The sequence below is a fragment of the Aspergillus aculeatinus genome (genome assembly GCF_003184765.1).
Source record: "Aspergillus aculeatinus CBS 121060 unplaced genomic scaffold BO66scaffold_42, whole genome shotgun sequence".
Taxonomy (NCBI): domain Eukaryota; kingdom Fungi; phylum Ascomycota; class Eurotiomycetes; order Eurotiales; family Aspergillaceae; genus Aspergillus; species Aspergillus aculeatinus.
Window position 1 is genome coordinate 255,932 of NW_020291511.1, and position 14,688 is coordinate 270,619.

Genomic DNA, 14,688 nt, shown 5'->3' on the forward strand with positions numbered 1-14,688 from the left:
GCGGCTCGATCCCGATGACGATCTGCTTCACATTTCAGGAGACAGCGGAGGGTGCGAAGTGATTATACTTCCTCATTGTGTTCATTTTCCCCGGGTGCAGCAGGGACCTACGCTGCTAGTCGCCTCCGGGAGCTGGGTCAGGATGTTGTGATCGTGGAGAAGACAGGCCGTCTGGGGGGCCAGGCGCAAACGTACTTCGACCCCGTCACGCGCACCCCGATCGACTATGGCGTGAGAGCATACGATGATTCTCCCGAGACTAGGAGATTCTTCAAGCATTTTGATATCCCGATGGAAATCGACACTTCACGAAAAGACCTTGAGACCCTGAGATTCGACTTCCGCACGGGGGCGTCGGTTCCGCCATATCCAGGCAATACCAAGGCGGCCATTGAGCGCTACACCGCAGAACTTCAGCGATATTCGTATCTGTCTCAAGGATGGAATCTCTCCGAACAAGTGCCGGAGCCCCTTCTCGAGCCCTTCCGTGACTTTGTCAAAGAGCACGATCTGGGGCCGGCGATGGAGACAGTGACCATGCTTAGCGAAGGGATGCACTATTTGCTCGACTATGCAACTGTCTATCTGTTGAAGATCGTCTCGTTGAATCGGCTGGAGGGCATGCAAAACGGCTACCTTGTCCCCACGCGTCGCAACATAACGGAAGTCTACTACGCGGCGCAACGAGAGCTGGCGGAGGATCTCCTGCTCAACAGCACCGTTGTGCATGCTCGGCGGTCAGATGACAAGCTTCACCGACTGACAGTCGAGTCGGACAATGGCGAGAGAGTCGTAATTGAAGCAGATGCGACTATCATGGCTCTGCCCCCGAAGACTGACGAGATGGATGGGCTCGACCTGGACAGTCTCGAATCTTTCATCATCCGTCAGTTCCACTACGGGTACGTCTACACGGCTCTGATCAGGGACAGCGGTCTTCCGGACGGTACCCGGGTTTTGAACCGCGGCCTCGATACGCCATATAGGCTTCCCAGGTACCCATGCACATACTCCATCCTGTCTTCAGAGGTTCCGAGTGTCCACCTGGTGACGTATGGGAGTGCAGAAGAGATGAGCGAGCAGGAAGTTCGAGATGCAATCGTCGACGATATCCTCCGACTCCAGGGTCTCAACGCAGCAGAGCCAACATTTCTTGCCTTTGCAACCCATAGTCCATACGACATGTATGTCAATCGAGAGGCGATCAAAGCAGGGTTCTATCAGGATGTGAACGATTTGCAAGGGCACCGCAACACTTATTGGATTGGAGCCGCTTGGGAGCATCCGGACTCGTCTGCTATCTGGAGGTCTGTTGATCGCTTGCTCCCTGCGATCATCGGGGATTAGAATTAGAGTCTTGGCCTCCGAGGGGCCGTCAAGGCAGGGAGAAAGCGGACCTGGAGACACGCTCACAGGAACGGATAGCTAGACAAGCGTAGATTGTGAGACCCATTGATAGCTAGTTCCGCATTGAGTAGTGATTCTGCCGCCCTGTGTGTGTGTTCATATCGTAGATATCGTCCAAGTCATCAGGCCAGGTGCTTGAATTAGGTTGCGATAAGCTGGCAAATTTCCCCGCTTTTCCCGCTTTCTTCCCGAGTGCTTATCTTATCGCCCGGTCAGTGCAAGGGATGGGGGTGATTTGTCGAATCACTTGAGGTCGGACAAGTTGATAAAAAGCCGAGAGGCAGCATATTCTGCCTTTCCCCAAATCTCTTGACTCCTTGTTTGGTGGGAGGCTCTGTACATCACCCTTCATAATCATGGCAGAGCCTTTGGGTACGGCTGGTCCTTCTGAGAGTCGCGATGCTGGGGACACAACTGCCCTCGCATCGCGCGTGTTGCGCAAGGTGGATAGGCGACTGATTCCCCTGCTTTTTGTCACCTATCTGCTCAACTATATGGACAAAGCCATCCTCTCTAGTGCGTCGGTGTTTGGATTGACGGAGGACACGGTGTGATGAACTGAGCCCCTTGCAAGCTTTCAGAGTTGCTGACAAAATCCATCACAGCATTTGGTCGGACAACAATACAGCTGGGTCTCGAGTATCTTCTATTTCGGGTATTTCTTTTGGGAATGGGTACGAGACGATGTAATGGCCCCTGGAAGTAATGACAACGGCTGATTTCCTTAGCCCACGAACATGCTGATTCCCCGAGTGCGGGTGGCCAAATACCTGGGATTCAACACACTCTTTTGGGGAGCGGTGGTTGCGCTGACTGCCGCCTGTGTGAATTACGGCGGCCTTTTGGCTGTCCGGTTCCTGCTTGGGGTCGCAGAGGCCACTATCACACCCGCGTTCATGTTCATCACCTCGACCTGGTACACCCGGGATGAGATCCCCTTCCGAACGGGGATCTGGTTTTCGGGGAACTCGGTCGGAGGCCTGATTGCTAGCCTGCTTGCCTACGGCATCGGGCATATTGAGCATCCACTCCGACCGTGGATGTGGATGTTCATTATCTTGGGTGTTGCAACCTTTCTTTGGGGATTCGTCCTGCTGGCTTTCTTGCCAGATAGTATCTCCAGCGCCCGATTTCTGACTCCCGACGAACGAGAGTTCATGAGCAATCGTGCCGTCATTGCTGGTACAGGTCGCACAGAGCATACCACCTGGAAATGGGAGCAGGTAGTCGAGTGTATCCGAGACCCGAAGACCTGGCACCTGTTTGCTATTGCTCTCTTGACTCAAATTCCGAATGGAGGTACTCAGAATTTCGGGAATCTGGTGATCAAATCATTTGGTTTCACGTCTCTGCAATCGACGCTGATCAATATCCCAGCCAGTGTGATCAGCGCGGGAACGATCGCCGTGACCGGATGGCTGGCGAGTCGTTCCAACAAGCTGAACTGTATTCTGATCGTTTGCGTGATCATCTTTCCCATTGTTGGAAGCGCGATCATCTACGCCCGCGCACACCATGTTCCCTTGGGAGCGCAACTATTCGGGTACTTTCTTCTTTCAACGGGTCCTGGGGCACTGCCACTAGTGATGTCCCTGTTGCAGAGCAATTATCGGGGTGTCACCAAGAAGATGACGATGACAGCTATGATGTTTGTCGCGTACTGTGCAGGTAACATTGCCGGGCCGCAGCTGTTCAGGGCCAGTGAAGCACCAACGTACCCAACATCCTTCCGCGCGATTTTGATCTGTTATATCATTGCTGTCGGACTAGCCATCTCGTTGCGCTTCTATCTGCAGTGGCTGAATTCGAAGCGAGACCGCGACGAGGGTATACAAGGCAGTGCGAGTTTAGCTGGTGCAGTGGGAGGGAAGGTCGCCGGCGAGCAGCGCGATGGGACGGACGTTTCGGTGCTCGTACAAACTGTGGAACTGAACCCAGCGGACTATGAGGACGTGACCGACTGGAATACGGTCGGGTTTCGCTATCGTCTATGACTCCTCATCAAATTTTGGCGAAAGGGTCGAGCCGACCGACAGGTGCCTTTGAGTGAGTTTCGCCGGTAGACCAAGTTAGGAACAATGCTGTAGCTGCGGCTAGCTGGAGGCCTGCCATAGAGCAACTGAGCCGGGGTGAATGCAAATGCATCAGTGCATATTTCTGGTTGGACTTCAAGCACGAATAGGCAGACAGCCAGTTCCCCACAGACTATAGCAAAGAGTAGTACCTAGTAGAAACAAGATCAAGTTCAGGGTTGTTCGTAGAGGAGGAGGAGAGTGGCAGATCAGGGAAGGCCCGATGCTGCAGTGCCAGCGGGCAGTCAGTGGTTTGTCGCGTTTGTTTACCAATACCAACCAGGCTGTCGAACACCATCGCGGGCGCTGGGCACATCACAATCAGTATTCCGACACTTACAACCTTGGATATCATGCCAGCTCCTTCATCGTCATCACGTACTTCTAAGCCCGTGTACTACACTACTACACAAACTTGAAGATGACTATTACCCCTCATGTTGACAGATTTTGATTATGGCTGCCACTAGCTTCGCGTTTCTTCCGGGCTATATCTTCAGCAGAAAGGCAGGTTGCGACACGCTATCCCCGTCGCTCGCCATAGCATTATGGGTGCTGGGCAGCTAATAGCCGAGCCAGAATCTTGCATAGAGTCCAGATGCTACGAAGGACGATGACAATAGCAGAAGTGCCACCAATCATGGCTAAAACTATCGAGTGATTGATCGGATTCCGACGGGGCCCCGGAGGGGATCGGCAGGGGTTATTGAACTCATGCAGAGAATGACATGATAACCACTTCGCTTCTCCTCTCAGTCAACCAACAAGCGTAGATCAACACAATACAAGTCACACAACAATGCATCTGGCAGGTTCTGCGCGGTGGTTGGGTTAATTTCAGTGGTCAATGATTGTCTCCCGCGGAAACACAGCGGATGTAACCTTCATCTAAGTGTTTCGAGGCATTGCCGCAGACGGACTGATCGTCGCCCATTCGAGCTTGATCCTGGCAGTGTACGTCCCATGGCTTGACACCAGCTGCACAAGATATATTATCATGGATGGTGCCAAGCTTCGTTGAAGCAACACATCTTGCAACATTTGGCCTTCCCCGCCCGCCTTCGGGATTATTTATTTACGGTCGCCCAGGGTGTCGCACAAGAATCTCCCATCACAAGTTTGCGATTGCCCTCTACCCAGCTTGCTGCGATGAAGCTTCTTGCCACTTCTTGGTTGCTGTCCACCTTGTTGGTGGGCGTAGTGCAGGCCGTTCCCCATGCACAGCGAGACACAGTGTCCAAGGTGGTCAAGAGGGGAATTGAGTACACTGTCTACCATCATGCAGCTACCGGAGCAAACTTGGAGATAGTCAAGAACTCCGGAATCTGTGAGACCACACCCGGGGTCAATCAGTACTCAGGCTACCTCTCAGTAGGAGAGGACATGAACATGTTCTTTTGGTAGGAAATGCGATCTTCGTCCGGGTTCTCACCAAGCTCACGGATCGCCTTAGGTTCTTCGAAGCCCGCCACAACCCCAAAACGGCGCCTTTGACGGCTTGGTTCAATGGTGGGCCTGGTTGCTCGTCTATGATCGGGTTGTTCCAGGAGCATGGACCGTGTCGATTTGTCAATAACGAGACGACGCCGTCCTTGAACCCTTACAGCTGGAACACCTACTCAAACATGATCTACATCGATCAGCCCATCGGGGTAGGGTTCTCGTACGGTAACGATGCTGTGAATAGCACAGTCACGGCTGCACCATTTGTATGGAAGTTGCTGCAAGCATTCTTTGCCCATTTCCCTGAATATGAGAGCCGCGAATTCAATTTGTTCACCGAGGTGAGTTGACAAGCTAAGTGGTTTGGCGACTTCCTCCAGAGATCTGATAGCACTGCAGTCATACGGTGGTCACTACGGCCCTGAATTTGCTCACTACATCCAACAACAGAATGCCGGGATCAAGACGGGCGCTGTTACTGGCGAGACTATCAACATCGGGTCTCTCGGCATCAATAATGGCTGGTTTGACTCCACGATCCAAGAGAAGGCTTACATCACCTATGCCTTGCAGAACCCCTACCGCCCCTTGATCAATGCCTCTGCGGGGGCCAAGTACTACAAGGACTACCAGGAATACTGCGTCCCAGCCATCCAAGCATGCACGACTTTGGGGACCAACGCCGCGTGCATCAAGGCCGGCGACATCTGTGGCGACCTGATCGACGACCCGATCATGGAAAGTGGCGATTGGGATGTCTATGATGTGCGCGAGCCTTCGGATGACCCGTATCCTCCCGAGACCTACTACTATTACCTGAACAATGCGGCTGTGCAGCGCGCGATCGGAGCACGTCAAAACTACTCCGAATGTCCCGATGCTCCGTATTACAAGTTTGCTGCCACAGGTGATGGTATGTGGAGACACCCTTCGTTCTCCGAACATGCACTGATGACGGTCCACTAGGCACGCGATCTTTCCTCGCGACCCTCTCCGACGTGGTTCAGACTGGCATCAATGTTCTTCTCTGGGCCGGTGATGCGGACTGGATCTGCAACTGGATTGGCGGGTTTGGTGTGGCCAATGCGGTGGAGTTTGCAGGCCAGACGGCTTTCCAGAACAAGACTCTCCAGCCCTACAAGGTGAATGGGACAGAGAAGGGCACCTTTAAGACGGTCGGAAACTTTACCTTCCTCCGCGTGTATGAGGCTGGCCATGAGGTTCCCTACTACCGTAAGTCATCACTACTACCTGGGTAGCCATTCCGAGGAAGCTTCGAGTTGTTGACTTGATATTCTCATACAGAGCCGGAGACCGCCCTTCAGGTGTTTTCCCAAATCATCAAGAAGGTGCCTCCGTTTTCAACTTGATGGAGCGGTGAGTTCAGAATGGCCGCATCCAATGTTATTGGCCAATGCAATGATCACAGTGGCGGCGCCGCGTGCGCAAGTGAACTCGAAGTGAATCTACTGGATTTGCAGAGGCGGGGAGCCAAGAGATTCCGCGTCGGACGGCAAAATTGTGCATACTATCCGACTGATATTTTAGCAAATACTCTCCACAATATGAATGACGGAGACAAATCCTGCGATGTTCTCTATAGAAGTTTGAAGTTCATACTCCCGTTCTGCGATATGCTGTTTGCCAGTTGACGAAAATCATTGGCGCAAGGGACGCAAGGGCCCTGGTAGAAAGAGGAGTAGATGCAGTTCATGAGAAGCCTTGTTGCGACTGTGATTGAGCTCGGGGTCGATATATGCATGCTGCGCAGCGGTCGGCGACTCGCTAGTATATCGGCGACTGAGCTGATGCTGGATTGCAGTCTTTTGAAATCTCCTGCAAGGCGGTGGGCGGCAGGCGCGCGACGCGACCATTGCGCATGGCGCCGGGTCAGATGAGCTGGGATCAACGTTCCAGCCCTGAAAAAGCAATGGACTGCTATGACTAATGAATTGATAATAAGTCTATAAATTGACGGAGTATAAATAACTAACTAACTAACTATGAAAGATGAGTCAGGGGCGGCTGAGAAGTGGTTGACTCACAGATACGGAGTAACTACGGAGTGCGGAGGTACGGAGTACCGTCCACGTCTACAGTAGTAAGATACAGTTCACTACCTCCGCATCTGAACGGAATACAGTCGACAAACCACACTCAACCTTATCTATCTTATCGAGTTATTGTCCATCAGCCCATGTTTCTGAGACTCTAACTACAACGGGACTAGTGGCCCCGAATAAAGTGGACTCCATCCAGGGTTCAGTCCATTGAGTGTGCCCAGTGGAGTTCATTCAGTCCGTTCTGTTCAGCCTCAGCCAATCTCACAACTTTCGCCCCCACTTGCAGAATGTCCCCCCCGGCTCCAGGCTCCGACCATGAGTCAATCTTTTTGCACTGCCTGACTTGCTTACAGATCTCACTTTTCCCCCGCGCTCTTTCGATTCCCACCCGTGGATACAATACATATCTGGAGTGATTCTCCATGATTTGGTCCTGAAAAAATAGGCAGGACTTCCGAATAGCTTCACCATGGAAAAACCACTCCCCGTCGGCTACCGCTGGCGCTCCTCCCGCTCCTTCATCGTCTTCACCGTCACCGTCGCCTTGTTCGCCGAAACCTTTCTTTATGGCTTCCTCGTCCCCATCCTGAGCTACATGATCGAGGTGCGGTTGGGAATCGACCCGTCCGAGACCCAGCGCTACATGACCACCTTGTTGTCCATGCACGGCTTCCTGGGAATTGTGGCTGCCCCGATCATCGCGCACTTCGCCGACAAGACCCCCAACCGCAAGATCCCTTTACTGCTGGCCCTGGGTGGATGCTTCGTTGGAACCGGTCTAGTCGCTTCGACTCTCAATGGTGAGTTTGATCTAGATCCTTGATGTTTCTCTATCGCAATGAGGCGGCGATGCTGACTGCTGGACAGTGGCCGCGCTTTTCGTTGGGCGCACGATGCAGGCGATTGCCGGGTGTGCTGCCTGGGTGGTGGGACACGCCATGCTGACCGACCACATCGATGCGGATAATCTGGGGAAAACATTGGGGCTCGCGATGACTTTTGTGACGGCAGGAATCATCTCGGGACCGACCGTGGCGGGAGCAATGCTGGAACTCTTTGGATACTGGGCGGCCTGGTCGGTTCCTCTGGTCGTGCTGGCGGTGGACATTGTCGCCCGGTTGATTATGCTGGAACCCGATCGATCCAGCCCTGTCGCAGCTGCGACGCAGGATGAAACCACGGGTCTTCTGTCGGATAGCTCCGAGGCTCAACCGACCCAAGGGGACTCGGCTTCGACCAGCACCAGCACCACGCTCACCGATGCTTCCTCCCCTCGCCACTTCTACCAGATCATGCTGAGTGACGGGCGGGTTCTGGCCGGCCTGGCGAATACCTTGTTGATGTCCTCGATCTTCTCCGGCTTCGAAGCCACGCTCCCGCTGCACCTCCGGGATGTCTTCCACTGGGGCAGCTTGCCGACCGGATTGATGTTCTTCTGTCTGCAGATCCCCTCGTTCTTCCTCTCCGCGGCCGCCGGGTGGATGCGGGATCGACAGGGACTCCGCAACCCGACGGCGCTGGGCTGGTTCATGTTGGCGCCCCTGCTGTGGCTGTTGGGGGTGCCCGGCGACGACAAGTTCCCCTGGGCGAGCGCCGACACCAACGGCAAACCGATCTTCGTCACCACCATGCTGGGTTTCGGTCTATTCTCCATGTTGGTGCGCGGAGCGGGTAGTCTGCAGGTTACTTGTGAGTGCGATTCGATTTTTCTCATGACTGTCATTTCTCCCCCATGGCATGTGCTAACCAAGAAATAGGGGTCGTGAAGGAGAAACAGACGAAAGACCCGCTCATCTTCGGACCGCATGGAGGCAGCTCGCGCGCCTTCTCTATTGTGGAAATGGCCTTTGGGACCGGCTCGATGGTCGGGCCCTTGATCGCCGGGTCGCTGTCCGAGACCGTCGGCTATTATTACTCGACCACGGTGTTTGGTGAGTGGTCTCTGTTCCGATGGTGCATGAACTGACAAGCCCGCTAACATCTTCCTTGCTTTCAGCCATCACCTGTCTCGCGCTCGCCGTGGTGACCTACAAACTTTTCGACAGCAAAACTGCCAAACCTGCTCGACCGGCGGATTCGAACGCTTGACGAGCTAGACGTGCGTGCATGGATTTTTTACGACGACAAGCATATACCATAGACGACGGAGATGGAACTAAAAGTTTGTTTTGGCTGCATGGGTATTTAGATGCATAATGGATCTGCCTTCTTCGTCACTCGTTCTCGTGCAATGTAGTCGTGGTGAAAATGGAAATAGAAGAGGTCAAACTCCATACGCCCGATTGTAGTATCATAGTCTCACGACAACCGAGAATCCGCGCAGTCTGTGCGTTTCCGCAGTGGAACGTGCGTTTCTTTGTCGAGATGGCCCAGGATGCCATCAACGGTCGCGATGGCCCGGGCGGAGGGCGGAGAGCCCTGTATGCCCTTGACTATGCCCTTCATAACAAGACACTGAAGTATTCTCCTTGCTACGCTTCAATCAGTGAAATGATCATCCCTCGCGAGCATGAGGCAAAAAGAAAGAAAATCCGACCGGTGCATATCGAGGGTCAAGTCAGGGTCGCGGCATGAAGGAGATTCGACAGTGTGTTGCAGGGTGTAACAGCCGGCTCGAGCGTTGAGACAGTGTCGGATTCCGCCCGAGACAAGCTGAGAGCGGATCAGGGGAGGATGTACGCCGTACGGTAGGTAAATATCCTCATCGCTACTATTTCCGGGAGTGTGGTCTGTATCCCGGGCTCGGGTTTGCGACACCCCGGGTTTGGAAAGACTTCCTGTTTACCTAGGTTTTGGGGGTGGTGCTTCAACTTCAAGGGGCGACTCCACTTGTTGAAGAGAATGGGGTGCAGTCTAAGGAGGAGTACGGAGTACTGCAGCTGCAGCTGCAGTGAATGGAGGTAGTAGCCCTAAAAGGGGGGAGGGGGTGTAAGTTCAGTTCCAGTTAATCTTCCCTCCCGATCGGAGTGAACGAACACCACCGATATGACGGCTCTTGAGTTGTCTGCCTGATTATTTGTGAGTGACTGAAGGTGCATAGAATCACCCATATTAATAGAAGTTTTGCCAAGATTAAATTGAATTTTGACCGGCTGGAGTCTGGGCGCAATCAAAGTGGATCTGGAGGTGGGAGCGACTGAGAAGAGAAAAAAAGGGGGAAATAAGTTAGTGAGGGGCCAAGCATCTGAAACCTCACCATTCCGCAAAGGAATGTTGCTGGGGTTCACTGGGTGTTTCATTTTCCCCTTAGAACGGTTTGCCAAGTCCCCTTTTTCCCAAACCTTTTTTTCGTTTTCTAGAACTGCGATCCATCCATCCACCTTCCCCTTCTCTTTTTCCCCTCCTGATTTTCTTGGGTCCGTTGGCGTGTCTTCCCCCTCCTCCAGGCTCCTTCAAATCAACTCTCTTTCTCTCCCGTACTGTCCCTTCGCGCCTATACAACACACCACCAGCAAGCAGCCCAGCTACAACCAACAGGAGCTCTTGATCCAATGGCGTCGCACCACTCCCTCCTACACCTTGACTCTAAAAGAGCGCTCGCCGCGATGGCTTCCTCGCTGCATCTCTGGACCCGCAGCGACTGCGACTCGAGCGACAGTACTTGCGGGGAGAAGCCCGTCAGCAATTTCCTCAAGAGCGGTGTCCCGGGCATTGTCACTGGCGTGTAGGTTTTATTCTTCTTCTTCTTCTTCTTTCTCGTGCGAAGATCCAGCTGCCTTGAGGAAGACCATCCATTGATGTCGACTAGGATCGTACTGGGTGCTATCGTGGCGTTCATCGTCCTGCATGTCCGCAACAAGAAACGCGATGCCCGCGAAGATCAAGAGATTCGCAAGTGGAACGAGGTCAACGTATGACAACGCTGCCTGTCCTAGCAGCCGATCTCCCCGCGACGATGCTATCATGCTGTGCGTGGCGGGGAACCTCTGGCGTCTCTTTCTCTCACATACAACCTACATACCCCTTTTGCACACACACTCTCTCGTGTTATGATTGGATTTATCTGGCTTTAGTCGTGTTCTTTGAGCTCCGTCGCATTTCTTTTAGTTTCTACATTAAGCCACTGCATGACCGCCCGTCTCGTGGTCACAACGACGCGCTATCGAAATGGTTTGGCATCTTGATCTGGGTTTATTGGTGTTTGCTTCGTTTTCCGGCGTTGGGTTTTCTCGGTCTTGGGTCTCAGGTCAGCCAACATGTGCTTGGTCCCTGTTTTCGGTTGATGGTTTGGTCGTGTTGATTTCCTGCTTCGGCATTGGCGGCTGACCGGCTGGACGAATGCGTCCGTCAGTCCGCCGGCTTTGTACTATATCGAGACCGGTCTGTGAAGCAACTCGTTGTTTGCAGAACGGGCGCTCTACGCTTGTACATAGTTGTATTGTATATTCTACCCTGACTGGCATGGGCCATAAACCAAGCTCTGGTCCATTTGACGATCCTGATTTTACTGGTAATCATCTCTATGTCTTTGGGAGAATATACGTGTGGTGTGATGTGCTGTTGATGGTCCCGCGTGCGGACTGCGCTGGAATGCGCATCCTCCGGATGCGGAGACTACCCCATGATTCCAGCACGCCGGAAATAGACGTGGATGGACCACCAGGAATGTTGTGCCATGCTCGGACATTCCGGTCGACCTGGGATGACAGCCCACTCGGAAGGGACCGCAGCTTGGTACTGTGCCTGCGGAGTCTGGGGGTGTGGGGTAGCTTAGTACCTTAGTTGGCGACCCCATCCAAGGCCTCTTCACTAACACGTGACATCTGCCACAACCATCCAAGGTGAATGGTGAGTGTAGCCCGAGTAAGACCCAGCTAGCCTGACATCATTGTTGATATTGCATCTTACGAGAAACAAGAAGGTGGTCAAGAAACTCCGTGGATAAATTGGACCCCTCTTGCACGAGCATGCAGCCAGCAGCCTGAAGTCCTCTGATTAGTGGGATAGACACTCTCCGTAGCCCTAGTCCAGTAGCTGCAGAGAAGAGCTTGCATGATCACCATCCGTCCTCCGTAGCTCGCCTTGTATTCTCCACCTGCTTAAATAGCAGCACTCGTCATCCAACACCCGCGCAATGACCCAATCCCAATGGTATCACGTCTCCCGCTCTCACCATGCACCCCCTCAAACTCCTCCTCCCCCTTACCCCCCTCCTCCCTTACACCCACGCAACCCCGCAATTCAACCCCTCCACGGTATCATGGCACACCACCCCCGCCACAAACTTCACCACCACCCTCCCCATCGGCAACGGCCGCCTCGGCGCCGCCGTCTGGGGCGGCCCCACCCGCGAGAACATCACCCTGAACGAGGACAGCCTCTGGAACGGCTCGTTCGTCGACCGCGTCAACCCTGCGGCATACGGGGCGTTGGCGCCCGTGCGCCAGATGCTGGCCGATGGCGAGATCACCGCCGCGGGTCAGCGCACGCTGCGCGATATGGCGGCCATCCCGGCGTTGCCGCAGTCGTATAGTGCGTTGGGGGCGCTGCAGTTGGATTTTGGACTGGAAGGAGAGGTGGAGGTGGGGAATTATACGAGGGCGTTGGATCTGCGGACGGGGGCTGTTGAGGTTGATTTTGAGGTTTTGGGGGTGCGGTATAGGTGAGTCTGTTCCTGCTCCTGGTTTGGGATATTGGGTGTGGGGTGTGGGGATGGGGTATGCATGTGGCAGTGGCAGTGGCAGGGCTGATGGCGGTAGGCGCGAGTATGTGGTTAGTTATCCGGATGATGTTCTTGCGGTGAGGCTTGAGAGTAGTCGGGTTGGGGCGTTGAATGTGAGTTGTTCGTTGGAACGCGCGGTGTTTGTGGTCGAGAGGATTGCGAGTGTGGATGGTGAGGGGGTGGGGAGGTTGGTTTTGAAGGCGAACTCGCTGGAGGAGGAGAGGGGCCCGATTCGGGTTGCGTCTGAGGCGAGGATCGTGGCGTCGGGAGGTGAGGTTACTTGCTATATGGGCTTGGGTTGGTGGGTGCAGGTTGCTGATGCAAATTGTAGGGCGGATTGAGGCCAACGGGACCTCGATTGTCGTGCAGGGCGCTACGGCGGTGGATATCTTCTTCGACGCGGAGACCTCCTACCGCTACCCCTCGGCGAGTCAGCGCGAGGCGGTGCTCGAGCGGAAACTGCAGAATGCGGTCAACCGAGGATTTGACGCTGTCAAGCACAATGCTGTCTCCGACTACGCTGCACTCTCCACGCGAGTGGACTTGGATCTCGGGTCCTCTGGCGCCAGTGGCCATCTGCCCACGGATACTCGATTGCTGAACTATCAGCACAGTCCCGACAGCGATCCGGAACTGGTGACGCTCATGTTCCACTTCGGCCGACACTGTCTGATCGCCTCGTCGCGCCGCAGCGCCAACGCCTCATCGCCCGGCCTCCCCGCCAACCTCCAGGGCCTGTGGAATCAAGACTACGACCCCGCGTGGGGCGGCCGCTTCACCCTCGACATCAACCTCGAGATGAACTACTGGCCTGCCCAGGTGACTAACCTAGCCGAGACCTTCACCCCTTTCCTTGACCTGATGGACATCATCCTCCCTCGTGGCCAGGCGGTGGCGCGCAGCATGTACCACTGCGACAACGGGGGGTACGTGCTGCACCACAACACCGACCTCTGGGGGGACGCCGCCCCCGTCGACAACGGGACCACCTGGACCATGTGGCCCATGGGCGGCGCCTGGCTGTCCGCCAACCTGATAGACCACTACCGCTTCACCCAGGACACGGCCCTGCTGCGCGACCGCATCTGGCCTTTACTCCGCAGCGCCGCCCAGTTCTACGAATGCTACCTCTTCCCCTTCGAGGGCTACCTGAGCACAGGACCCTCCATCTCCCCGGAAGCAGCCTTCCTCGTGCCCGACAACATGTCCATCGCCGGCAGCGCCGAGGGCATCGACATCGCCCCGACAATGGACAACTCCCTGCTGTACGAGCTGTTCCACGCCGTCCTAGAAACCTGCACCATCCTCCACCTTTCGTCCGTCGAATGCACCCGCGCCAACCAGACCCTCGCCCGCATCAAACCCCCACAGATCTCCCCGGCAGGTCGCATCATGGAATGGCGGCTCGATTACACCGAACAAGACCCCGGCCACCGCCACATGAGCCCGATCGTCGGCCTCTACCCGCTCGCCCAGCTCACGCCCCTTGTCAACAATACTTTGGGGGCCGCCGCCAAGGCCTTCCTGGATTGGCGCATCGACAGCGGCAGCGGGAGTACCGGGTGGTCCCGGACGTGGACGATGAACCTCTACGCCCGGCTGTTCGACGGCGAGGCCGTCTGGAACCACACCCAGATCTATCTGCAGACGTTTGCCAGTCCTAATCTGTGGAATACGGATTCCGGGCCCGATACCGTGTTCCAGATTGATGGGAATTTCGCGTTCACGGCGGGTATCGCGGAGATGTTGGTGCAGAGTCATGCGGGCGTCGTGCATTTGTTGCCTGCGTTGCCGGGGAAGGTGGCGACCGGGTCGGTGAGCGGGTTGGTGGCTAGAGGGGGGTTTGTGGTGGATGTGGAGTGGGAGGAGGGGGGGTTGAAGGAGGCCAAGATTGTTTCGAGGAGGGGAGGGGCCTTGAGGGTTAGAGTGCAAGATGGGAAGGGGTTTAGGGTTAATGGGGTGGTTTACACGGGGGTGGTGGAGACTGTCGTGGGGCGTGTCTATGTTGTTACCTCTGTGTAGGTGGAATGGGAATGGAGAT

The 14,688-nt window shown here is 54.9% G+C and overlaps 6 protein-coding genes across 6 annotated transcripts; all 6 read left to right on the forward strand.

Annotated features, from left to right (window-relative positions):
• Window positions 1–14: 14 nt before the first annotated feature.
• BO66DRAFT_457878 (amine oxidase) lies at window positions 15–1,619 on the forward strand (the record flags this gene model as incomplete). The annotated part of the gene is made up of 2 exons (XM_025652182.1): window positions 15–51; window positions 101–1,619. The coding sequence occupies 2 exons, from the start codon at window positions 15–17 to the stop codon at window positions 1,345–1,347; spliced, it is 1,284 nt and encodes a 427-aa protein (XP_025501259.1). The 3' UTR covers window positions 1,348–1,619.
• A 122-nt stretch (window positions 1,620–1,741) lies between these two features.
• On the forward strand, window positions 1,742–3,484 carry BO66DRAFT_379461 (allantoate permease). Its single transcript, XM_025645850.1, has 3 exons — window positions 1,742–1,955; window positions 2,013–2,081; window positions 2,136–3,484. Exons 1-3 carry the CDS (start codon window positions 1,764–1,766, stop codon window positions 3,399–3,401), a joined length of 1,527 nt encoding a protein of 508 aa, XP_025501260.1. The 5' UTR covers window positions 1,742–1,763; the 3' UTR covers window positions 3,402–3,484.
• A 1,108-nt stretch (window positions 3,485–4,592) lies between these two features.
• On the forward strand, window positions 4,593–6,459 carry cp6 (putative carboxypeptidase S1). Its single transcript, XM_025647858.1, has 5 exons — window positions 4,593–4,879; window positions 4,933–5,263; window positions 5,322–5,835; window positions 5,889–6,155; window positions 6,228–6,459. The coding sequence occupies exons 1-5, from the start codon at window positions 4,629–4,631 to the stop codon at window positions 6,290–6,292; spliced, it is 1,428 nt and encodes a 475-aa protein (XP_025501261.1). The 5' UTR covers window positions 4,593–4,628; the 3' UTR covers window positions 6,293–6,459.
• An 843-nt stretch (window positions 6,460–7,302) lies between these two features.
• BO66DRAFT_393874 (MFS general substrate transporter) lies at window positions 7,303–9,211 on the forward strand. The gene is made up of 4 exons (XM_025647859.1): window positions 7,303–7,785; window positions 7,853–8,674; window positions 8,743–8,916; window positions 8,982–9,211. Exons 1-4 carry the CDS (start codon window positions 7,455–7,457, stop codon window positions 9,071–9,073), a joined length of 1,419 nt encoding a protein of 472 aa, XP_025501262.1. The 5' UTR covers window positions 7,303–7,454; the 3' UTR covers window positions 9,074–9,211.
• Window positions 9,212–10,530: 1,319 nt separating this feature from the next.
• Window positions 10,531–10,842, forward strand: BO66DRAFT_441160 (uncharacterized protein; the record flags this gene model as incomplete). The annotated part of the gene is made up of 2 exons (XM_025651321.1): window positions 10,531–10,649; window positions 10,734–10,842. The coding sequence occupies 2 exons, from the start codon at window positions 10,531–10,533 to the stop codon at window positions 10,840–10,842; spliced, it is 228 nt and encodes a 75-aa protein (XP_025501263.1).
• Window positions 10,843–12,099: 1,257 nt separating this feature from the next.
• On the forward strand, window positions 12,100–14,669 carry BO66DRAFT_379469 (glycoside hydrolase family 95 protein; the record flags this gene model as incomplete). The annotated part of the gene is made up of 3 exons (XM_025645851.1): window positions 12,100–12,587; window positions 12,685–12,917; window positions 12,979–14,669. 3 exons carry the CDS (start codon window positions 12,100–12,102, stop codon window positions 14,667–14,669), a joined length of 2,412 nt encoding a protein of 803 aa, XP_025501264.1.
• Between the last annotated feature and the right edge of the window lie 19 nt (window positions 14,670–14,688).

Coding starts and splice junctions, on each gene's coding strand:
- BO66DRAFT_379461 (XM_025645850.1), top strand. CDS start 1,764: ATGGCAGAGCCTTTGGGTACGGCTGGTCCTTCTGAGAGTCGCGATGCT. Junction 1,956..2,012: donor TTGGATTGACGGAGGACACG/GTGTGATGAACT, acceptor AATCCATCACAG/CATTTGGTCGGACAACAATA. Junction 2,082..2,135: donor GGTATTTCTTTTGGGAATGG/GTACGAGACGAT, acceptor TGATTTCCTTAG/CCCACGAACATGCTGATTCC.
- cp6 (XM_025647858.1), top strand. CDS start 4,629: ATGAAGCTTCTTGCCACTTCTTGGTTGCTGTCCACCTTGTTGGTGGGC. Junction 4,880..4,932: donor GACATGAACATGTTCTTTTG/GTAGGAAATGCG, acceptor GGATCGCCTTAG/GTTCTTCGAAGCCCGCCACA. Junction 5,264..5,321: donor AATTCAATTTGTTCACCGAG/GTGAGTTGACAA, acceptor ATAGCACTGCAG/TCATACGGTGGTCACTACGG.
- BO66DRAFT_393874 (XM_025647859.1), top strand. CDS start 7,455: ATGGAAAAACCACTCCCCGTCGGCTACCGCTGGCGCTCCTCCCGCTCC. Junction 7,786..7,852: donor AGTCGCTTCGACTCTCAATG/GTGAGTTTGATC, acceptor ACTGCTGGACAG/TGGCCGCGCTTTTCGTTGGG. Junction 8,675..8,742: donor GGGTAGTCTGCAGGTTACTT/GTGAGTGCGATT, acceptor ACCAAGAAATAG/GGGTCGTGAAGGAGAAACAG.